We start from the raw sequence: 24,167 nt of genomic DNA on the forward strand, positions 1-24,167 counted from the left end.
TTTGAGCTATGGTCAAATCAGGGAGAGCAGCTAAATGGCTTCGAGCTCAGCTGCTCACGCATGTGAACGGTAAAATTAAAAAACTAGAAAATATTAAAAAAACTCAAATTTTTGGCATGAAAGAAATTTCCTGGCACTACTCAGACCAATTTTTTTGCTGAGGGCTACTCATATCTGAGCGTCCTAAATATTGGCACAGACCTCACGTACTCAAACATCTTCCATGCAAAAAAAGTTCTATTTTTATGTTACTGCTTATTGAGATTAGCTCTGGTACATAAATGGATATTCACAAAATAGGTATTTAATTCGTTTAGTTTTATGGATGTACCAGTTTTTAGTAACAAGAATATGAGTGTAAAAAGGTTTCCTACAAGAGATAGTATATACTTCGTACAAATTTTCCTTGAAAACTACCTCCTTTAGTTGATTGTATGCATAACCCTTGTACCCTTACCGAGTTATAAATAAAGCTCTTTGATCTGTAAAAAAACACAAAGTTTTAATGCACAATCGAGATGTCTGTTTAACTCACTAAGGAGATGTTGCTTTTCTTAAACAACGATGATTCTTCATGAGAGAACCCTTATGCTTTTTAGAGTACATCCAATGGTTCTAAAAAGACTCATCGGATGCTTTTATTCCGGTAGATAATTCCACACAATTGCCTTAAGGGCAGGTTTGATTCATTAGCTAGGATTGTTAGTCAAGTTATTTATTCTTGATATATAGCTCATCACTCATGCTGAATAGTACTGTTAGTTAGGTGCTCTTGTCCATTTCTCGCAAAGAAATTATCTTGCCATACCAATAGCGTGGCCATGCATGGCTAGTTTATCTCTTGCCTTAGAGGGTGTTTGTTTCTAGGGATTTATTGGTTTAGGGACTTAAAAAAGTCTCTATAAGTCCCACCTAAACTAAACACAAGGGACTTATTGGGACTTATTGTGGTGATTTAGGACTTATCAAATAAGACTCTCAGGGAGGAGCTTATTGGGACTTATCCCGGGCCGAACCTACCCCGCGTCGCTCCAGGCTCATTCCCCGCACGCCGCCCTGCCTCTCGGTCCAATCGCCGCCGACGCCCCGCCTCTCGCCCCGTCGCCGCCCCGCCTCTCGCCCCGTCGCCGCCCCGCCTCGGTTCGTTCTGCCTCGGTTCGCCGCCCCGTCGCCGCCCCGCCTCGGTTCGTTCTGCCTCGGTTCGTTGCAGCGGTGCCTCCAATCGCCGGACAGGCCCTCTCCTGAGCCTTGTTGCAGCGGTGCTTATCCTGTGTGTCGTACGCGTTGGGTGATGACGATCCATGTGAACAAGTGTATTATTAGGTGCAACATGGACTTATAAGTCCCTGTAAACAAACAGGTAGGGACTCGGAACTTATAAGTCCCTGTAAACAAACAGGTATGGACTTATGACTTATAAGTTGGGACTTAAAAAAGTCCTAGGACTTATGAAACAAACAGGGCCTTAGATCCAAACTCTCCCTTAGCATTTATTCCAATAGAGAATTAAGGACATTTGCTCTTTTTTTCCTTTTTAATGCTTGGTGCATTAGCTAGCATTTTTTGTTACATTCTTTACTTTTGATATAGCTCATCACTCATGCAGAGTGTTATTGTTAGTTAGATACTCTTGTTCATGTCTCACAAAAAAAACTATCTTGTCAATATTGAATGGACAACGTTGCCAAGCAAGGCTAGTTTAGCCCTTGCCTTAGATCAAAACACTCCCTCGTCATTAATTCTAACAGATAATACGAGACATATTGCTCTTTTTTATTTTTCATGTTTGTTTTATTAGCTAGCATTGCTTAGCCATAATAAAGCTTTGTGTTCATTCACTTGCAAAGTAGGTCCGTGGACAAGCAATAGTGGCAGAATTAGCATCAAAAGTTAGAATCCCTTGTCCATACAAAATGGCTAACCTTGTGAAGCAAGGCTTGTTTAACTTTTGCCTTAGATCCAAACGCTCCCCTGGCACTTATTTCGATAGATAATTCAAGACATTTGCTCTTTTTTTTCCTTTGTAACATTTGGTTCATTACATAGCATTGTTAGTTAGCTTCTTTGTTTTATATAGTTCATCACTCATGCGGAATGGTATTGTTAGCTAGGTTCTCTTGTCTGTTTCTCACCAAAAAAAATATGTTGTCCATACCAAATGGCTAGCATTGCCAAGCAATGGTAGTTTAGACCTTGCCCTAGATCCAAACGTTCTTTTGGCATTTATTCATATAGATGATTTGAGACATTTGCTTTTTTCCTTTTCACGTTTGCTTCATTAGCTAGCATTACTACCTTGTTAGTTAGGTTCTTTTGTCCATACCAAATGGCTAGTGTTGCCAAGTAAGGCTAGTTTAGCTCTTACCTTAGATACAAATGCTCCCTTGGCATTTATTCTGATAGATAATTCAAGACATTTGCTCTTTTTACTTTCTTCATGTTTGGTTCATTAGCTAGCATTGTTAGTTAGGTTCTTTGTTTTTGATACAGTTCATCGCTCATGCCGGATGGTATGGTTAGTTAGGTTCTCTTGTCCATTTCGTGCAAAAAAAATCTCTTGTCCATACCAAATGGCTAACGTTGCCAAGCAAGGGTGGTTTAGCTCTTGCCTTAGATCCAAACGCTCTCTTGGCATTTATTTCGATAGATAATTCGAGACATTTGCCTTTTTCACGTTTGGTTCATTAGCTAGCATTGTTAGTTAGGTTCTTTGTTTTTGATACAGTTCATCGCTCATGCCAGATGGTATGGTTAGTTAGGTTCTCTTGTCCATTTCTTGCAAAAAAAAATCTCTTGTCCATACCAAATGGCTAAACTTGCCAAGCAAGGGTAGTTTAGCTCTTGCCTTAGATCCAAACGCTCTCTTGGCATTTATTTCGATAGATAATTCGAGACATTTGCCTTTTTCACGTTTGGTTCATTAGCTAGCATTGTTAGTTAGGTTCTTTGTTTTTGATACAGTTCATCGCTCATGCCGGATGGTATGGTTAGTTAGGTTCTCTTGTCCATTTCTTGCAAAAAAAAAAATCTTGTCCATACCAAATGGCTAAACTTTCCAAGCAAGGGTAGTTTAGCTCTTGCCTTAGATCCAAACGCTCTCTTGGCATTTATTTCGATAGATAATTCGAGACATTTGCCTTTTTCACGTTTGGTTCATTAGCTAGCATTGTTAGTTAGGTTCTTTGTTTTTGATACAGTTCATCGCTCATGCCGGATGGTATGGTTAGTTAGGTTCTCTTGTCCATTTCTTGCAAAAAAAAATCTCTTGTCCATACCAAATGGCTAAACTTTCCAAGCAAGGGTAGTTTAGCTCTTGCCTTTGATCCAAACGCTCTCTTGGCATTTATTTCGATAGATAATTCGAGACATTTGCCTTTTTCACGTTTGGTTCATTAGCTAGCATTGTTAGTTAGGTTCTTTGTTTTTGATACAGTTCATCGCTCATGCCGGATGGTATGGTTAGTTAGGTTCTCTTGTCCATTTCTTGCAAAAAAAAATCTCTTGTCCATACCAAATGGCTAAACTTGCCAAGCAAGGGTAGTTTAGCTCTTGCCTTAGATCCAAACGCTCTCTTGGCATTTATTTCGATAGATAATTCGAGACATTTGCCTTTTTCTCGTTTGGTTCATTAGCTAGCATTGTTAGTTAGGTTCTATGTTTTTTATACAGTTCATCGCTCATGCCGGATGGTATGGTTAGTTAGGTTCTCTTTTTCATTTCTTGCAAAAAAAAATCTCTTGTCCATACCAAATGGCTAACGTTGCCAAGCAAGGGTAGTTTAGCTCTTGCCTTAGATCCAAACGCTCTCTTGGCATTTATTTCGATGGATAATTCGAGACATTTACCTTTTTCATGTTTGGTTCATTAGCTAGCATTGTTAGTTAGGTTCTTTGTTTTTGATACAGTTCATCGCTCATGCCGGATGGTATGGTTAGTTAGGTTCTCTTGTCCATTTCTTGCAAAAAAAAGTTCTCTTGTCTATACCAAATGGCTAACGTTGCCAAGCAAGGGTGGTTTAGCTCTTGCCTTAGATCCAAACGCTCTCTTGGCATTTATTTCGATAGATAATTCGAGACATTTGCCTTTTTCATGTTTGGTTCATTAGCTAGCATTGTTAGTTAGGTTCTTTGTTTTTGATACAGTTCATCGCTCATGCCGGATGGTATGGTTAGTTAGGTTCTCTTGTCCATTTCTTGCAAAAAAAAAAATCTCTTGTCCATACCAAATGGCTAAACTTTCCAAGCAAGGGTAGTTTAGCTCTTGCCTTAGATCCAAACGCTCTCTTGGCATTTATTTCAATAGATAATTCGAGACATTTGCCTTTTTCACGTTTGGTTCATTAGCTAGCATTGTTAGTTAGGTTCTTTGTTTTTGATACAGTTCATCGCTCATGCCGGATGGTATGGTTAGTTAGGTTCTCTTGTCCATTTCTTGCAAAAAAAAATCTCTTGTCCATACCAAATGGCTAAACTTTCCAAGCAAGGGTAGTTTAGCTCTTGCCTTTGATCCAAACGCTCTCTTGGCATTTATTTCGATAGATAATTCGAGACATTTGCCTTTTTCACGTTTGGTTCATTAGCTAGCATTGTTAGTTAGGTTCTTTGTTTTTGATACAGTTCATCGCTCATGCCGGATGGTATGGTTAGTTAGGTTCTCTTGTCCATTTCTTGCAAAAAAAAATCTCTTGTCCATACCAAATGGCTAAACTTGCCAAGCAAGGGTAGTTTAGCTCTTGCCTTAGATCCAAACGCTCTCTTGGCATTTATTTCGATAGATAATTCGAGACATTTGCCTTTTTCACGTTTGGTTCATTAGCTAGCATTGTTAGTTAGGTTCTTTGTTTTTGATACAGTTCATCGCTCATGCCGGATGGTATGGTTAGTTAGGTTCTCTTGTCCATTTCTTGCAAAAAAAAATCTCTTGTCCATACCAAATGGCTAAACTTGCCAAGCAAGGGTAGTTTAGCTCTTGCCTTAGATCCAAACGCTCTCTTGGCATTTATTTCGATAGATAATTCGAGACATTTGCCTTTTTCACGTTTGGTTCATTAGCTAGCATTGTTAGTTAGGTTCTTTGTTTTTGATACAGTTCATCGCTCATGCCGGATGGTATGGTTAGTTAGGTTCTCTTGTCCATTTCTTGCAAAAAAAAATCTCTTGTCCATACCAAATGGCTAAACTTTCCAAGCAAGGGTAGTTTAGCTCTTGCCTTTGATCCAAACGCTCTCTTGGCATTTATTTCCATAGATAATTCGAGACATTTGCCTTTTTCACGTTTGGTTCATTAGCTAGCATTGTTAGTTAGGTTCTTTGTTTTTGATACAGTTCATCGCTCATGCCGGATGGTATGGTTAGTTAGGTTCTCTTGTCCATTTCTTGCAAAAAAAAAATCTCTTGTCCATACCAAATGGCTAAACTTGCCAAGCAAGGGTAGTTTAGCTCTTGCCTTAGATCCAAACGCTCTCTTGGCATTTATTTCGATAGATAATTCGAGACATTTGCCTTTTTCACGTTTGGTTCATTAGCTAGCATTGTTAGTTAGGTTCTTTGTTTTTTATACAATTCATCGCTCATGCCGGATGGTATGGTTAGTTAGGTTCTCTTGTTCATTTCTTGCAAAAAAAAAATCTCTTGTCCATACCAAATGGCTAACGTTGCCAAGCAAGGGTAGTTTAGCTCTTGCCTTAGATCCAAACGCTCTCTCGGCATTTATTTCGATGGATAATTCGAGACATTTGCCTTTTTCATGTTTGGTTCATTAGCTAGCATTGTTAGTTAGGTTCTTTGTTTTTGATACAGTTCATCGCTCATGCCGGATGGTATGGTTAGTTAGGTTCTCTTGTCCATTTCTTGCAAAAAAAAAAAAGTTCTCTTGTCTATACCAAATGGCTAACGTTGCCAAGCAAGGGTGGTTTAGCTCTTGCCTTAGATCCAAACGCTCTCTTGGCATTTATTTCGATAGATAATTCGAGACATTTGCCTTTTTCTCATGTTTGGTTCATTAGCTAGCATTGCTACTTTGTTAGTTAGGTTTTTGTTGTCCATACCGAAATGGCTAACCTTGTGAAGCAAGGCTAGTTTAGCTCTTACCTTAGATACAAATGTTCCCTTTATTCCGATATATAATTCAAAACATTTGCTCTTTTTACTTTTTTCACGTTCGATTTATGAGCTAGCATTGTGAGTTAGGTTGCGTTGTCCTTACCAAATGGCCAACCTTGCCAAGCAAGTGTACCTCGACCCTTTGCCTTAAATCCAAATGCCCCCTTCGTATTTTCGATGAGCCTCACTTAGCCGGTAAAACCACAACGGAGAAAAGCGGGGAAACGAAGGAAAGAAGAGAAGAAACGACAAAGGTAAAGGAAGGGGGAGAGGGAGAGAGATCCAGAGAGGAGAAACGGCACGCTTTTCAGCAGTAGGGTGGCGACGAGACGAGGCGACGGGGAGAATGAGACGGATAGATTCCATCCACGCGGTACGTAGTACGTATACCCACCGTCCGCTGCATCACCACACCACACCACCCGTCGTCGTCACCCGCGGCCACTTTCACCTCCCTCCTCTTTTTTCCCTTGTCCTGTTCCGTTGTAGTCTCCCTTCCTCCCCGTGTGCTGTGCGCGCCTTTTTCCGCTCGCTCAAGAAAAGAAAAGATGTGAGACGATCCAAACATCGTCAACAAAAAAGCCGGGCCGCCTCGCTGCAACGAACGCCTTTCGTCCGCCCGCCCAACCCACGCGCACGGTGCGCGCGCGCGGCGGGATCCCCGCTTTCCGTTCGGTTCCTGGGCGGGCGCTGCGGCTGCGCCCACGGTTTTCCATTTCCTTTGCTTCCGTTGCGTGTCGTGGACGGGCAGGGGGGGGGGCACGCGATCGACGTCGTCGTCACTGCCGTCGCTCTCGCGGCCACCTCCGCTGCTTTCTTCTTTTTCGTTTCCCCCTTGCTTGCTTGCTTGCTTCCATCCCTGTCGCTGTTGCTCCAGCTGCTTTCGTGTGTTTTCGTAGCGGAAAAAGGGAAGCGAATTGTTAAAACATGGGCGACAGGGAGAGACCGTGCGCTCCGCTCCCACGGCACCGCTCCGGCGGACGGGCGGGAGGGAGCCAACCCAACCCAACCGGCTTTGTCGAGCCGTGCACTGCTTTGGTGATTAATAAACTAACTATTTGAGGGGGCGATTGGGCTTTAGTCACCCGGTGCCTTTCTTTAGGCCTCGGTCCACGTCATAAGCCTCACCATCTGTAGCTGGCTACTGACGTCGACAAGTACTCACTGGTTTTATTCAAATGTGGCAAAAAAAAAAAGGGAGTTCTAGAAGATTTTAGTTCAACAAACTCCCGAGGCCGAGGCCGAGGCCCAAGCCATGGGCCGATACGAAAACCGGCTGAAATTCAAGTTCAGACTCCGGTAAACACATAAAGCTTTAGGCTGCGCTTGGATTGGGTGTAAAATAATACAGATGTATTTTTTTACACGTGTAATTTACCGGTCAATGAGTAATTTCGGGCTGGAAATGAAACAACTGATCGAGGCATGTATTTTTTACGGAGGTATTTCACGCGCAAACGCTGATCCAAACAGGCCCTTAATTTCTTCGCTAAGATTTGAGAAAGAACTCTTGACGTGTCAACGTCAATCCACGACGTTCCCCGCAAAAAAAAAAGGTTAATACTTGACGTTTCTCGAAAGGAAAAGATGGTGCAGTAAAGTACTAATGGAGGATAGGACATATGGCTCAACAAGTAGCGCTTAGTCTTGTAATGTCACTTAACTATCAACAGTAACCGGGCAGTACACATAAGAGTGGTGTGTCACTCATTAGGAACATGTCAAATATGTGGTGCCGCGGCTTGTCATGACGACCAAGGAGGACAACAATCTCGCAACAAGGGGAGGGTACCTGTCGTGGACCTTCCACACAAGGCCCGACTGTGTGTGTGTGTGACCCTGCTTTAACTACTGCTGCTACATGTGTCAACAACGGAACAACCTACCTGTGTGAGCAACATGGCAGTACTAGTAGAGAGAGACTACGACAGCTCAAGCCCTTTAACCTCGCCGAGCGAGGCTTCTCAGATCGACACGAATTACCATTTACAGATTCTATCACTGTCCGCACATAAACACATTTTCATTTTTTCTTCAACGTGAAGATCACAAGCTAGTAGGAGTAGATGGCCAAGAAAGAAGCCAAGAGCTCTCTCAAGAGTGAGTATTGAAGTATGTGTGAGTGTGACTACACTCACTGATGGCCACGGAGTGGTCGGATCCTCAACAGGTCACTGTAACTGCACATTTCACAGATGATTTTGACAGAGTTCCTTACACTCGTCAGCTCACAAGCATGGTTCGGAGAAGAGTCTGCAACCCTGCATATGTTACTTGGAGGAGCTGATGCCTAGCCTACGCATGGCCCAATCGACAAGCTTTAAATGAGAAATGATCATGCACACCCACCTGTATATAAGGTGACATGACACAGCCACTTAGGCTCTTCCAAAGCATTAAATTATGGACATAGAACGCAAAATGTTGCATTTCATCCCATTTGTAGACAAATTTATTTATTTGGAAACACGGACTCCGGAGGCCATGGACATGACTACTACTCAATGCCACACCCCACCCAAAGGACTCATTATTATGATATAACCAAAGAAAAAATTGTGCCACTGTCACCTCAGATGCATAAAGGAGTATTTCTCCAAATGATTGCCCTGTCAATCATAAACCTACAAGTCAGCTCAGCTCAAAGAAAGAAAGAAAAAACTGGATTCCTTCGTAGGGAAGGTTTTTTTTTTTGTTAACTTACATTTTTGTTTCGTTGTTGACCTCACAGCTACATGTATAAAATTTAGTAGAAACTAATTGGGTCACACAAGGTAAAGCAATAGTCTACCATTACAACTCCATGACTACCACACCTAGCAGTATTTTGTAAATATACTTTACATCAACTATTGGTGATACACCATACCATACAGATACAGCCAGACAAAAGCGTACATGTACCACAAATAACCCCCTCCCGCATGATGAAGCATGAGAGGGACGGTTCAACCAAAAGTTATGAGATGTTGCATCTAACAACCAATAGAAATGGAGCTAGGTTTTTGGGTGTCACGCACGGCGGACGCCAGGTACCAACCTGAAACTCCACAGGACAAATCAAACCTTCCAAATGCAGATAAAACATTGCTTCCAAACAGATACGCGAATCATGCGTCCATTTAAGGTGCAGAATGTAAAAAATATTCCACGACTCTGCTATTTCAGTCTGTTGTCCACCTTTACCATGCTTCTGAAACACAAGTTCTATCAAAAAAATGCAGACATGCCTCACTGCTACTCTTGCCTATTTTGTTCATAAGGATTGACAAATTACGAAACTCCACATCCTTCGACGAGTCTCACATTTTGTTAACTCAAACACTGCGCTACCATATCTATTGCTATGTTTTTCCCCTTCTGAGGGGAAGGAGAAGATCCATTGCCCATGCCTACATCAAACTCAACAGAATGTCCATGGGGCGCATAAAATAGATTATAAGGAAAATTATATTTGTACTGCAAAATTCTCCTCTGAGCTCATTAACCTCAAGCAGATAATCATGGGTCATCATCTCCTCGCATCTGCTTCCTCTGGCGTAACTGTCAAAGTCACAGGCACATTGTTCGCCCTTCTAACAAGAACTTTAAATGGCACTCCAACCTTGTCCCCCATGATACCAATAATCTGCAATGTATACTCTCTATTAACTCGTCTGCACAAATATCCCTACAAAAAACTCGTCTGCACAAGTAAAAGGATAATTTGAACCCCCCCCCCCCCCCCCCCCCCGAGTTGAGATTTGATAACCGTGATCTAAACGATCTTATATTAGTTTACAGTGGGAGTAATATTGTAAGTGGTAGAAATTTAAGAAACCCACATAACCAGAGGTTACCCTAGTTACCTCTTTGATCGTTTCCACTGGTTTACCATCAAATTCAATGACTACGTCGCCAGGAGCAAATCCTGCGCGTTCAGCTGGTGATCCTGGTGTAACCTGGTAATCCACTAATCTAGTGTTAGCAACTTAGCATGTCCTAAGTACTATCAGAATAAATAACATGTCAGGAACAGCAGGAAATATAAGAAAGAAAGGCATTGAACTGTGAGAATTAGAATTGTACAACAAATTAATTCGAGCACACCAAAAAGTCACACTTACAAGAATAAATAATACTGTAGGTCAGAAACAGCAGGAAATATAAGGAAAAAAACAATGAACTGTAATAATTAGAATTGTACAATAAATTTAATTTGAGCACAGAAGTCAGAAACTTAAGAGTAAGTCTTCTGGGCTGCACAACATTTCATCACGACACGAGACGAATTATGAATAGCTTACCATTGGAACAAGCACACCTTTGCTTACATCTGGGAAAGAACTTGATCTTTCTTTAAGTTGCGCAATGACCATTGGATTAAGATCAAGCATCTTCAAACCAAGCCACGGCCGTACAACTCTCCTGCATTGCACAATAGAAAGTAACATCATGCTGGATTTCAGTAAAATTATGTAATACTGATGTTCATTCGTCACTAATCAGGTTACTCACTGGTAGAACACAAACAAATAAGAGTTCGATAACTCGATCAATCGCATTTTTATCAAGTGACCTTTCAGTATCTCAATCTAAGTTCCAACTAGTGGACTAAACCAGGACAAGTTACCATGTGACAAGTATGGCCGATAATTTGAATATGGTTTTGGCATCAACATTTGATAGTTGAGTTGTCACAAAATGATAAATAACGTGAACAAGAGATGATTCCCACACAAGTAAATTATATATAAGATATCTACAAAATAGGAAGCAAGTGTATCACAAGCATTGGCATACTGCAACAGAAACAAAAAGATTGGAGGTAATTGCATGGCCATGTATGTTCTCATACTTCATAGTATCATCAGTGTGCATGCTTCATCTTGAACACTATACTTGGTGGTGGTATGCGTACGGCAACATTTAAGTAATCCAAAAGAATCTACTTGCAGAAGGTAAATGCAAACTTACTACCTACTCCCTCCGTTCCTAAATCTGAAGTCTTTTTAGAGATTCCACTACGGACTACACACGGAGCAAAATGAGTGAATCTACACTCTAAAGTATGTCTATATACATCCACATGTAGTTCGTAGTGGAATCTCTAAAGAGACTTATATTTAGGAACGAATGGGGTATCAACTTCTTGTATACAAAGCGGAAACACCAGCATCATACCACTTTCGCTTACCTCATACAACGCATGTTCTAAGATCATTCCAAAAGTGTACATAATAGCCTAAACTTAAACAAAGAAATTTCCAAAGGCAAGGTGAAATACAAGACAGTGCAATAGTTAAATGCAACCTGAGCCATACTTCCTCCGTTCCTAAATATAAGTCTTTTTAAAGGTTCCACTAGAGGACTACATACAGATGTATATAGACATACTTTAGAATATAGGTTCGCTCATTTTGCTCCGTATGTAGTCCCGTAGTACAATCTCTAAAAAGACTTATATTTAGGAACGGAGGGAGTACAACTAAAGACATACCCATTTTTCTTGAAGTGCTCCACTATTTTCACGACATAGTCAATTGGTACTGAAAAGCTCAAACCATCAGCAGCCCTAACTTTCATCACATTAACTCCAATGATCTCGCCATCGAGGTTCACAAGAGGACCTCCAGAGTTACCCTACAGCATTTAAATGCGTCCACAGTTTGTCCTAGAGAAACTGAGACCGAACCAAAAGCACCAAGAAAACAAACCACATATGTTTGCATTACATATATATGAGGATACATTGGCAAAAACAAAATAGATGAACGAAGAAACAAATTCAACAAAAACAAAGGATGCCCTGTTCTTTAACATTAGTCCAAGAAGAAAGCAGGTACACAAAATTTAATTATGTAACAGAAAGCAGATAAAAATTAATCGATACTGACATCTATGGCTAACACCCGAGTGACATATGGATCAGAATAGAAAGTTGAACGTTGCAACAGGAAGGTGCACACTAGGTGAATAGCTTAAGCTGCTACTATCTTTTTTTCAGATTTTGCTTCTGTAAATTTTTATGTTTTCCTCGAAGCTGTTTGGTGCATGGTCCTCATTCTCATAGGGGGCACTTAGGATTATCTTTCTCAATTCATGATTTTCACAGCTATATTGTCCCAATACAGATTCAAATATATTTATACATTCAGTGTTAGTGTTTCCAATCAAATTTTTTTCATATCTCCGCATGTTCACAGAAGAAGAAAAAAGAGTGTGACCGCTGGTAACAAGACCTAGTAAAATGAGATAATAATTACCAAACAGATCAGAATATCCAAGAGCAAGAAGCATGTGCACTAAAATCATGTCCAGGAAGATGAGGTCAAAGGTCTTACGATATTGATGGCACAATTGGTTTGCAGATACTCCCTTCGTATTCCTCCAAGACCCAGATCACTACTTTTCCGGTCAACACAACTACAGGAAAATGGGGTGAAAGTGGAACATTGAAGTCAGCAAAACAAACAGCAAGTTAGGGGATCAAAAGTGGACCAGTAGTGTTAAAGATGACCAGTGGATGAGAGAAAATTAAAGAAAAAAGGGTCAGGTTTTACGGAAATCTTAACCTTACAATGCCAGCTGTAACTGTATTCTGAAGAGAAAGTGGGCAGCCCAAAGCAACAACCCAGTCACCTGGTCGAAGCTTACATGATGATCCAAGTCTTGCAGCTGGTAAAGGTGTCTTGGACTTGATCTTCACAACAGCGATATCTGAGTGGATGTCAAAATTGAGAACAACGCCTTCAAATTCACGACCATCTTGTAAACTCACACTAACCTGTTATAAATGACCTGTTTTTAGGCAAGACTGAGGGAGCAAACAAATATCTATCAAGAACTATTTACCTGGATGAACCAAGATGCTGGCACAACATTTTAACAGTATGAGGAAGAGGATAGAAGTGTAAGTAAAAAATCTATCTTAAGCAGAGCTATTTGTTAGGAAAAACGCTGAATTGCATATACTACGGCTTGGATCAAATTTGACCCTATAAAATTCCAGAATTTCAACCTTGGTACTTGGGTTACAGACTACTGTCCATTTTTATAGGGTTATTGACTGTTGTTGACTGTTCTAGTGTTCTATAACTTCAAAGAATGATCAAGGACCAAGGACACTCCATTCATCCATGATAAAGTCAAGGGACAGATTCTAACTTCAATTCTGTTTTAATTGGTCACAATGCATCTGTCTTATTCTGTAAAGAAAGTGATGCGGGTAGAAACAATGAATACCAGTTAATTCAAAAGCTTTGACTTTGTGAGATTAGAGAAGTTTCTCATGTCAATTTTTTTTCTTCCGATGTACAGATGGGAAAAAAAGGTGCTATGACTAACAATGATATGGAAATCATTTATGTGAATTTTTACCAATTACAAAGAGATGGTCTCAATTAACTGTGATATCCAAAGGTAGAAAAGCATTGTTTATAGTTTTATACTGTATACACATCAACCTCAACACCAACTGTCTATGGAGGTATGGCAAGTGATAGTAACCTCAATACTAGCATTCAAGATTTATCAAGCATCATAACCAACATATAATATACACAGCTATACTGATAGCTCAACGCTGCACCAAATTTGGAGATCCTCTAAGAGTGAGGGAAAATGGCTCCCTTGTGAACAGTAAATTCCAAAGAAATACTTGGAATTATAAAAAGTCACACATATTTTGGGTCTTTGATAAGCCTGCGAATATTTATCGAAAATAAAAAGTTTTGCGTGCTAATTTTTTTCCAAGCCATAAAAAGGGAAACAAAACATTAATAGCACTAAATCATTTTTTAGTAGGACGCATAGTTAATCCCCCCCCCCACACACACACACACAGTAAGGTTTACAAGCACATAAGAATACATTTACATGCATAAAGCATTTCGATTTATTATTTTCTTTACACCCAGGAGCAGGTGCTCCAGGTTAGAGTTTTGACTTTCCAATGTTTTAAGAACTTCAACAAGTCATATCCATGCATCATAATAGTTTCATTTGTCAACGATAAGCATTGTACGGTATTAGCGAAGTCAGCCCGTACTGGATAACACAAGATGGATGCAAAAAGTACTGGTAGTACCAGGTTACTAACCTTCCCCTTTAGAACTGGTTTTGTGCTTTGAAAATCTGCAACAACATGGGCACATGTCAATATGGTCCCATCTGGATCTATTATAGTCCCTGATCCAATGCTCTTCTCTAGCACCCATCCATTTTCTACTGAAATAATTGCACAAGTTAACTACATGTAGCTAGTGAAACTGGTCATAAGTTTAACGATTTCTGTTGCACCTGCATTCCCACCTTGCATACAAGAAATATTCACCACGGCAGGACCAACTGCAGCTGCAGCATTGGCAATTGAATTTCTGCCTAGACATCCTGGGGAACATCTCGAATCATCTGAGTTTCCACCAGAGCCATGGTTGCTCAGGTTTGCGGGTGGAGCAGATGCGCATGCAAAAGAATTTAGTATAGCGAAATCCCCTGTACACAGAAATTTGATCACAATGAGCTTTTTTGAAAAGTAAGCTCTTAGTAAAGAGCAAGATATGGAGGCCATTATTGGGCGAAGAAAAGTGCAACACACAAACATTTATGTGACATGTATCATATATGTGCTTGCACATAGTGTTCTAATGTTCAAATGCAGGCCTCCACCAAACTGGTCTCCAACTATGTTTATTAATTCATAACATTGTTGAATCCAGAGTCCAGATAACACCTCAATTCAGTTAAACCACTCGCTCAGAACAATTGCACGTCCATTAAGAACATTTACTACGTACTCTCAAGAAATCATCACCTAATAAGGTAGAAAAGGAAAAGATATATGACGGCGAACAAAAAAGGGACTTGGTACCCTAAGACAGCATATAAGAAAATAAACTAAACCAGTCACATCGTTTGAGAACAGTTGTGCCCCAAGACAAAATTTATTTTCCAAGAAATGTTGTTACCCTTTTCCCAGCAAAGAACTTCAATGGTAAATTATGTTTTTAGCAAAATACATAAATATGTTTTACCATTTGAAACTGTACATTTGCAAGTCTATATCGATACTCTACAAACAAAAGTATGGGTTGCGCTGGGAGATTAATCACCTTAACCATCCATAAAACCTGAACTACTATTAAAAAAATCCTTGTGATTGCTTACTGTGTTATGATTATCTTCATTGCATTCAGAGCTAATTAATCATGTGTTTTGCTTTTTGCATTTCGTTCGGTTTTATGCATCAAAATTAGAAGCCCCCAAACCCTGTCTCCACCTCCTCTTATGTCTCTCCACCGCATAATGAACGTCCCTTCCTCTGTCTCCTCAACAACAGGATTTAGTGCCAATTTGGGGCAACTAATAACCATCAGCAAGGATGATCTAGTGTCACTGTTCCAACAAGCGTGTTGTAAAAAAATCTAGCTTAAACTAATAACCATTGGTAGTTGGCACCACAAAGCATTCGATATACTACTGGTTAGCGAATCGCGAACCAATGACACCCTGTAACTAGCCCAGGCAAGCAGATGAGGCATCAGCAAACCGAACCTTGCCACGGCGCGAGGAAGGGGTTGCGGGAGAGGAGCCCCGTGGCGGCGGTGGACAGGAGATGGCGGAGCGGCGCGGAGGCGGACACGGTGACGGAGTGGCCGCGGTCGTGGAGGCCCCCGGCTCCCGCTGCGGCGGCGCCCGTGGCGAGGAGGAGGGCGGCGCGGCGCGGGTTGCGGAACATTCTCGAGTGTGCGGGATCACTTTGGACTGGGAGAAAAAATAAGGTGTATTGTGGACAAAATCTATTTCTACAAAAGTCTTTCGTCCCGCTTTATATATAAAGCAAACCATCAGTCCAAAAATCTCTCCCTAATAATAAAGCGTCTAAGGCTTCTGTCGTCCGTAGTGCCTATTTTACATAAAGGCCCTGATGTTTGCTAAAATCAACCCGCAGTCTTGTTTTGAGTCAGAAAAACGAATCGTTTTTTTAATGTTTCAGAAAACCCCTGATATTTCAGGTAATCAACCCGCAGTCCGGATTTAAGTCAGAAAACGAATCGTTTTTTGCTTTTCTCAGAAAATCCACTGATGTTTCAGGTAATTAACCCGCCCTCCATTTTTAAGTCAGTCAAAACGTTTTTTTTTAACAAAAACAACCCCAACTTTTCAGTTAATCAATCCACATTTTATCTAAAACAAAAGTATTCATATCTTTTAAACCGTAACTCCGATTTTAACATGTTATATATGAAATTTGATTAAAAAAATATGTAGAATCTAAATAGGATGTTATTTTTAGTTGTTGAATAATTCTTAAATATTATTTTTGATGCAAACTTAATTTGTAGTGCACAATCCTTTTTTTCTCTCTTTCCAGCGACGATACGAATTGCAATAAACATTCATTAAATTAAAACCAAATTGAAAGGAAAGAAAACCATCGTTAACCACAGATGCACACCTTTGGAAAACCTCACGGGGAGAAACAACATATTTCTCATCTTATTCCGAGTGATTGTACATTCAAACGCATTTTCGTTGTATGAGCACTAAGGTCATCGTCGGCAACACAAATGTGATGTCATGTGAAAATATATTACGTTCAGAGCGTGTGTTATTTTCTCTTCCATTGCAACGCACGGGCTCTTTTGCTAGTATAAGCATAAGATCATATCCACACAAGGTAGCACGACGTCAAGTAGGGGGTTCTGCTGAGGGCACATCTCAACAAGCCCTAAAAAACAAAATAAGACGGAGGGACCGTAATAGATACAACTAATCTGGCTCTCGAGGTGGCGGCAGGGGCGACGGCGCCAAGCGGAAGACCATCGTTCGAAGATATGTGATGATGGAGTTGATGGCGTCCTGATCCTCGAGGCGGCTAAGCGGCCGTCAAAGATGCATATAACCACACATTTTGAACACCGCGTGAGTCGCATGTCTCAGAGGAACTCGTTGAATTACAAGCTTATTTTCGGACCGTCCATAGCATCCAAGCGAGGACCGCAATGGTTAGCCAACGAATATGACTGTCCGAAAGGGGGGAAGCCAGGATCTTGGCGTAAGGATCGGGGAGGTTGGTGTTACACCAACGCCCCCTAATGGTCTCGCGGAGGCAAGTCCAAAGGAATTGGGCGGACACACACGAGAAGAATATGTGATTCGAGTCTTCCGTCGTTCCACATAGGGGGCACAACTCGTCTCCCGGGCCATTACGCTTAAACACCTCAACGCCAAATGGGACCTGGCCACGGATCCACTGCCACATAAAGATCCTAATCTTCAGTGGTAGCCTGATCTTCTAGATCAGCTGAAAGGGTTCCAGGGCGAGAGTGGCAACGATGGCCCAGTAAAGAGACTTCGTGGAGAACATGCCCAAAGTCTCTAGGTGCCACGAGGTGTGATTGGCGCTCTGGTGAACGTCCGGTTCGTTGAGGGCAACAGTCGCCACGAGCTCGAGCCAAGCAAGAGTTTCTGGGGGCGCAAATGGCTGCCGGAAAGCCAGTTGCCCTAAGTCAATAAGGGTCGCCTCGACAAAGATCCTCGGATCCACTACGATGGCAAAAAGGTCCGGGAAGCAAGCAGCTAGGGGTGACGCTCCCGCCCAGCGGTCGAACCAGAACAAGGTGGATGTCCCTGAGCCCACCTCGATGGAGGTCCCAATGCACAGTACTGGGAGCAGCTGCATGACCGACGGCCAAAACTGCGAGCCGGCGGATCTCTGACAGAAGGCCAACGCCTGGCCGCGCAGGTATTTGCTCCAGATGATACGGAGCCAAAGACCTCCTTCCCCATTAGCTATTCGCCAAAGCCAACGGGTCAAAAGGGCAATGTTCATGCGCCTGGAGGCCATGATCCCAAGGTTGCCCTGGTCGCGAGATAAGCATATATCGGATCAGTGCACCATATGGTATTTCTGCTTACCACCATCGCCGGCCCAAAAGAACCTTGCCTCGATGGTGCCGATCTCATGATGGAGCGTCTCTGGCAGGCTGTAGGAGCTCATGATGAATAGGAGCGGGCTGGACAAGGAGGGGTTAATGAGGATCGTTCGTGCCGCCTTAGACAATCAACGACCCTACGAGGGGTCGATACGGTGCAGGAGCTTGAGCATCGCCGGTCTAAGGTCTGCCACAGAGAGGCACAAGTCACTAATGGGGATCCCCAGGTAAGAAGTGGGGGAAATCCCCAGCTGACAGTTAAGCCTGTCAGGAATGCCCTAACTTTCAGCGGGGGAGTAACCCATAACCATCACTTTGCTCTTGTCGAAGTTAATCTAAAGGCCAGGCATCTGCTGGAAGCAGAGCAGGAGGAATTTCAAGTTCGAGATATCGGCCGTGGAGCCTTCCACCATGATGATGGTGTCGTTGGCGTACTGCAGCACGGAGACCCCACAGTCATCAAAAAGGTGGGGGACCACACCCTAGACATGTCCGGCGGCCTTCGCCTTATCCAGGATGGAGGCCAACGCGTCAGCCACCATGTTGAACAGGAATGGAGAGAACGGGTCGCCCTGCGTAACCCCACAAAGTGTGGGGAAGTAGGGACCGATCTCTCCATTAATATTAATCGAGGTCCGCCCAGAAGAGACAAGTTGCATGACACGGGTAACCCAACAGTCGTCGAACCCCTTCCGAAGTAGCACTTCCCGAAGGAAGGGCCATCTAACCGTGTCATAAGCTTTGTGGACGTCGATCTTCAGGAATATCGTTTTGAGGTGTTTAGTATGGGCCTCATGGAACACCAGAACCCCGTCCAGAATATACCGGCCACGGATGAATGTCGACTGGTCGAGGTGGGTAATACGGTCGGCCAAAAGGGTCACCCTATTGGCGTACCCCTTTGCCAGGAAGTGGAAGATAACATTGTTCACCGTTATAGGTGAGAACTGGCGAATGTCCGAGGCGCCAGTTACCTTTGGTATCAAGGTAATGATCCCATGGTTGAGGCGGTGTAGGTCTATGGAGCCTACGTAGAACTCCTCAAGCAGGGCCATCACCTCATGCTTAGCGACGTCCCAGAAGGTTTGGAAGAACTTGACCGGCAGGCCATTGGGGCCTCGGGCGGACGATGGGTTCATCCCTTGGATGGCCGCCCAAACCTCCTCCTCAGAGAACGGCGCCGTGAGCGCCGCGTTCTCCTCCACCGAGACACATCGGTGGTCGGTCCAGAAGTCAGCTGCCAAAGCGAGGCCACTTCTAGGAGAGGAGGAGAAGAGGGCCTTATAGAAGCCATCGACATGCTCGCGAATAGCAACCGGGTTCTGGGGAAGGGTCTCGCCATCCCAGAGCAAGGGGAGGGAATTCTGACGCCTACAATCGTTGGCGATGGCTTGGAAATATGTCGTGTTGGCGTCACCCTGGAGAGCCCATTTCTGGGTACCTCGAAGTCTCCAGTATGCCTCCTCATCGATATATATGGTTGCTAGTTGATCCTCGAGGTCGTAGCGTAGCAACCACTCGTCGGGGGAAATGCCTACCGAGTCAGCCCGAAGGTCCAGCACCTGAATGGCAACGAGGATGGACCGCTTGCGCTCCCAAAGGCCCCGATCGAGATTTGCACCCCATCCCTTCATGAACTGCCGTGTGTGCTTCTCGCAGAAGTGCCAATGGTCGACCGCGGAAGAGGACCGATGGGGGACCAACTGGGCCTCGGTCCAGCGAGCGCGAACAATGGCAACAAAACCGTTTTGGTTAAGCCAAAAGGTTTCGAAGCGGAAACGGGGGAAGGATGGGGCGGTCGTCATCCGAAGAAAGGAGCAACAGGACATGATCCGAGCCAATCCGGGTGATAGCCCGAAGGGAAGCTAGGGGACAACGGAGTTCCTAGTCCGGTGATACCACGACCCGGTCCAGGATGGAGCGGGTCGGGGCCGCATGACGGTTGGTATAGGTGAACCTGGTGTTGGAAATATGCTCTAGAGGCAATAATAAATTAGTTATTATTATATTTTCTTGTTCATGATAATCGTTTATTGTCCATGCTACAATTGTATTGATTGGAAACACAAATACATGTGTGGATACATAGACAAAACATTGTCCCTAGTAAGCCTCTAGTTGACTAGCTCGTTGATCAAAGATGGTTAAGGTTTCCTAACCATAGACAAGTGTTGTCACTTGATAACGGAATCACATCATTAGGATAATGATGTGATGGTCAAGACCCAAACTACGAACGTAGCATATGATTGTGTCAGTTTATTGCTACTGTTTTTTGCATGTCAATGTATATGTTCCTATGACCATGATATCATGCAACTCCCGGACACCGGAGGAATACCTTGTGTGTATCAAACGTTGCAACGACTTGGTGACTATAAAGGTGCTCTACGGGTATCTCCAAAGGTGTCTATTGGGTTGGCATGGATCAAGACTGGGATTTGTCACTCCGTATGACGGAGAGGTATCTCGGGGCCAACTCGGTAATACACCATCACAATAATCCTTGCAAGCAATGTGACTAAGGAGTTAGCAATGGGATCTTGTATTACGGAACAAGTAAAGAGACATGCCAGTAACGAGATTGAACTAGGTATGGAGATACCAACGATCGAATCTCAAGCAAGTAACATACCGAAGGACAAAGGGAATAACATATGGGATTAACTAAATCCTTGACAAAGAGGTTCAACCGATAAAGATCTTCGTAGAATATGTAGGAGACAATATGGGCATCCAAGTCCCGCTATTGGTTATTGACCGTAGAATGTCTCAGGTCATGTCTACATAGTTGTCGAACCCGCAGGGCCTGCACACTTAAGGTTCGGTGACATTTCGGTATAGTTGAGTTATGTGTGGTAGTAACCGAAAGTTGTTCGGAGTCCCGGATGAGATCCCGGATGTCACGAGGAGCTCCGGAATGGTCCGGAGGTAAAGATTTATATATGGGAAGTCATATTTTGGCTACCAGAAAAGTTTTGGGTTTTTCCGGTATTGTACCGGGAAGCTTCTAGAAGGTTCTTGAAACTTCTAGAGGAGTCCGGAAGTCCACCAAGGGTTACACCATGTCCCAAGGGTTTGCATGGGCTGAGGGGAGATGGTGTGGCCTTATTGGGCCAAGCGCACAAGTCCCTCAAGGTCCATGTAGTTGGGAAAGGTGGAAAGTCCACCTTTGTATGGAAGGGAAGGAAGGGGACTAGGATTCCACCTCCTCTCCCCTTGGGTGTGCCCTAGGGCTTGGAGTGGCTGTTCTCCACGCCTCTTCACCTATATATAGATAGGAGGGGGCCCCTAAGAGCACACACGAAACCCTTGGCGCCCCTCTCTCTCCCTAGACCGTTTTCTCCTCCGTTCGCGGTTTCGGTAGCGCTAGGCGTGGCCCTGCCGAGATAGCACCACCACCGCCGCCACCACGCAGTCGTGTTCCTGGATAACTCATCTACTACTCCTCCCTCGCTCGCTGGATCGAGGAGGCGGAGACGTCATTGATCTGTACGTGCGCTGAACGCGGAGGTGTCGTCCGTTCGACGCTATATGGGGATGGATCATGATGAGATCGCGAGACAGGCTGCGATTTGGATCACAAAGATGTTCCACTACATCAACCGCGTTATATACGCTTATGCTTAGCGATCTAAAAGGGTATGTAGATTCAATCTCTCCTCTCGTAGAAGATCATCACCATGGATAGGTCTTGCGTGTGCATAGGAATTTTTTTGTTTCCCATGCAACGTTCCCCAACAGTGGCATCATGAGCTAGGTTTGTGTGTACATGACATATCGAGTAGAACACAAAGGAGTTTGTGGGCGTTGATGTTCAGATTGCTTCCCTCCTTGGTCTTTTCTCGATTCGGCGGCATTGTTGGATTGAAGCGGCCCGGACCAACATTACTCGTACGCTTACGAGAGACCGGTTTCATCGACTAACATGCAACTTGTTGCATAAAGATGACTGGCGGGTGTCTGTTTCTTCAACTTTAGTTGAATTGGATTTGACCAAGGTGGTCCTTGGAGAAGGTTAAATAGTAATTTGCATATCATCGTTGTGGCTTTGCGTAAGTAAGATGCGATCATACTAGATACCCATAACAGCGACGTAAAATCTGCAACAACAAATTAGAGGACGTCTAACTTGTTTTTGCAGGGTATGCATGTGATGTGATATTGGCAAAGACTTGCACGTCGATGCTACGGCAACCGACAGGAGCCATAGGGTTGTATTTAAATTTATTTTGCGCTTGCAGATGTTCTTGCTATATCGCTAGGCAGTAGCTTTAGTAGTAACATCATAGACAGCGCGACAACCTCGATGGCAGCACGATGATGGAGATCATGGTGCAGCACCGATGAGGATGGAGGTCATGCCGGTGCTTTGGTGATGGAGATCAAGAAGCACAAGTTCATGGTCATATCATGTCACTTATGATTTGCATGTGATGTTAATCCTTTTATGCACCTTATTTTCCTTAGGACGACGATAGCATTACAACGTGATCCCTCACTAAAATTTCAAGATAAGATCGTGTTCTCCCCGACTATGCACCGTTGCGATAGTTCGTCGTTTCGAGACACCACGTGATGATCGGGTATGATAGACTGAATGTTCACATACAACGGGTGCAAAAGAGTTGCACATGCGGAACACTTGGGTTAAACTTGACGAGCCTAGCATGTACAGACATGGACTCGGAACACAAGAGACCAAAAGGTCGAGCATGAATCATATAGTTGATATGATAAACATGGAGATGTTCACCATTGAAACTAATCTCGACTCACATGATGATCGGACTTGAGTTAGTGGATTTGGATCATGTGCCACCCGAATGACTAGAGGGGTGTCTATTTGAGTGGGAGTTCTTAAGTAATATGATTAATTGAACTCATTATCAAGAACATAGTCAAAATGTCTTTACAAATTATGTTGTAGCTTGCGATGTAGCTCTACTGTTTTTGATATGTTCCTAGAGAAAATTTAGTTGAAAGATGATAGTAGCAATTATGCGGACTGGGTCCATAAACTGAGGATTGTCCTCATTGTTGCACAGAAGGCTTATGTCCTTAATGCACCGCTTGGTGTGCTAAAACCCGAGCGTCGTCTATAGATGTTGCGAACATCTGACATACACGTTTTTATGACTACATGATAGTTCAGTGCATAATGCTTAAATGGCTTAGAATTGGGGCGTCGAAGACGTTTCGAACGTCACAGGACATATGAGATGTTTCAAGAGATGAAATTGGGATTTCAGGATCGTGCCCATGTCGATAGGTATAAGACCTCCGACACGATTCTTTGTCTACAAAGTAAGGGAGAAAAGCTCAATCGTTGAGCATGTGCTCAGATTGTCTGAGTACTACAATCACTTGAATCGAGTGGGAGTTGATCCTCCAGATAAGATAGTGATTGACATAGTTCTCCAAAGTCACTGCCACCAAGCTACAGAGCTTCATGATGAACTATAACATATTAGGGATAGAGATGATGATCCTTGAGCTATTCGCGATGTTGGACACAACGAAGGTAGAAATCAAGTAGGAGCATCAAGTGTTGATGGTTAGTGGAGCAACTAGTTTTGAGAAGGGTATGGGTTAAAAGGGATACTTTATGAAATGGTAAACCAGTTGCCACTCTAGTAAAGAAACCCAAGGTTAAACCCAAACCCGATACTAAGTGCTTCTATTATGAGGGGAACGATCATTGAAGCGGAACTACCCTAGTTACTTGGTAGATGAGAAGGCTGGCAAAGTCGACAAAAGTATATTGGACATACATGATTTGATGTGTACTTTACTAGTACTCCTAGTAGCACAGGGGTATTAGATACCGGTTCGGTTGCTAAGTGTTAGTAAATCGAAATAAAAGCTACGAAATAAACGGAGACTAGCTAAAGGCGAGGTGATGATGTGTGTTGGAAGTGTTTCCAAGGTTGATGTGATCAAACATCGCACGCTCCCTCTACCATCGGGATTAGTGTTGAACCTAAATAAATTTTATTTGGTGTTTGCGTTGAGCATGAACATGATTGGATCATGTTTATTGCAATATGGTTATTCATTTAAGTTAGAGAATAAAAGTTATTCTATTTACATGAATAATAGCTTCAATGGTCATGCACCAATGTGAATGGTTAACTGAATCTCGATC

At 43.0% G+C, this 24,167-nt stretch overlaps 1 protein-coding gene and 1 pseudogene across 1 annotated transcript; both read right to left on the reverse strand.

The window, feature by feature from the left end:
- Window positions 1–9,203: 9,203 nt before the first annotated feature.
- LOC123447830 (putative protease Do-like 14) lies at window positions 9,204–15,819 on the reverse strand. Its single transcript, XM_045124517.1, has 9 exons — window positions 15,636–15,819; window positions 14,382–14,576; window positions 14,182–14,306; window positions 12,656–12,867; window positions 12,425–12,506; window positions 11,581–11,723; window positions 10,388–10,508; window positions 9,950–10,042; window positions 9,204–9,729 (listed from the first exon to the last, which is right to left on the reverse strand). Exons 1-9 carry the CDS (start codon window positions 15,817–15,819, stop codon window positions 9,613–9,615), a joined length of 1,272 nt encoding a protein of 423 aa, XP_044980452.1. The 3' UTR covers window positions 9,204–9,612.
- A 993-nt stretch (window positions 15,820–16,812) lies between these two features.
- On the reverse strand, window positions 16,813–19,824 carry LOC123450256 (annotated as a pseudogene).
- Window positions 19,825–24,167: the final 4,343 nt, after the last annotated feature.

This window comes from Hordeum vulgare, chromosome 4H (genome assembly GCF_904849725.1).
Source record: "Hordeum vulgare subsp. vulgare chromosome 4H, MorexV3_pseudomolecules_assembly, whole genome shotgun sequence".
In the NCBI taxonomy this organism is placed as follows: domain Eukaryota; kingdom Viridiplantae; phylum Streptophyta; class Magnoliopsida; order Poales; family Poaceae; genus Hordeum; species Hordeum vulgare.

Excerpts from the sequence above, each read along its gene's own strand:
- LOC123447830 (XM_045124517.1), bottom strand. The coding sequence starts at position 15,819 with ATGTTCCGCAACCCGCGCCGCGCCGCCCTCCTCCTCGCCACGGGCGCC. Across the intron at positions 12,507-12,655 it reads GTTACAGCTGGCATTGTAAG|TTGTGTTGACCGGAAAAGTA; the intron begins GTTAAGATTTCC and ends ATTTTCCTGTAG. Across the intron at positions 11,724-12,424 it reads CCAATTGTGCCATCAATATC|GGTAACTCTGGAGGTCCTCT; the intron begins GTAAGACCTTTG and ends TAAATGCTGTAG.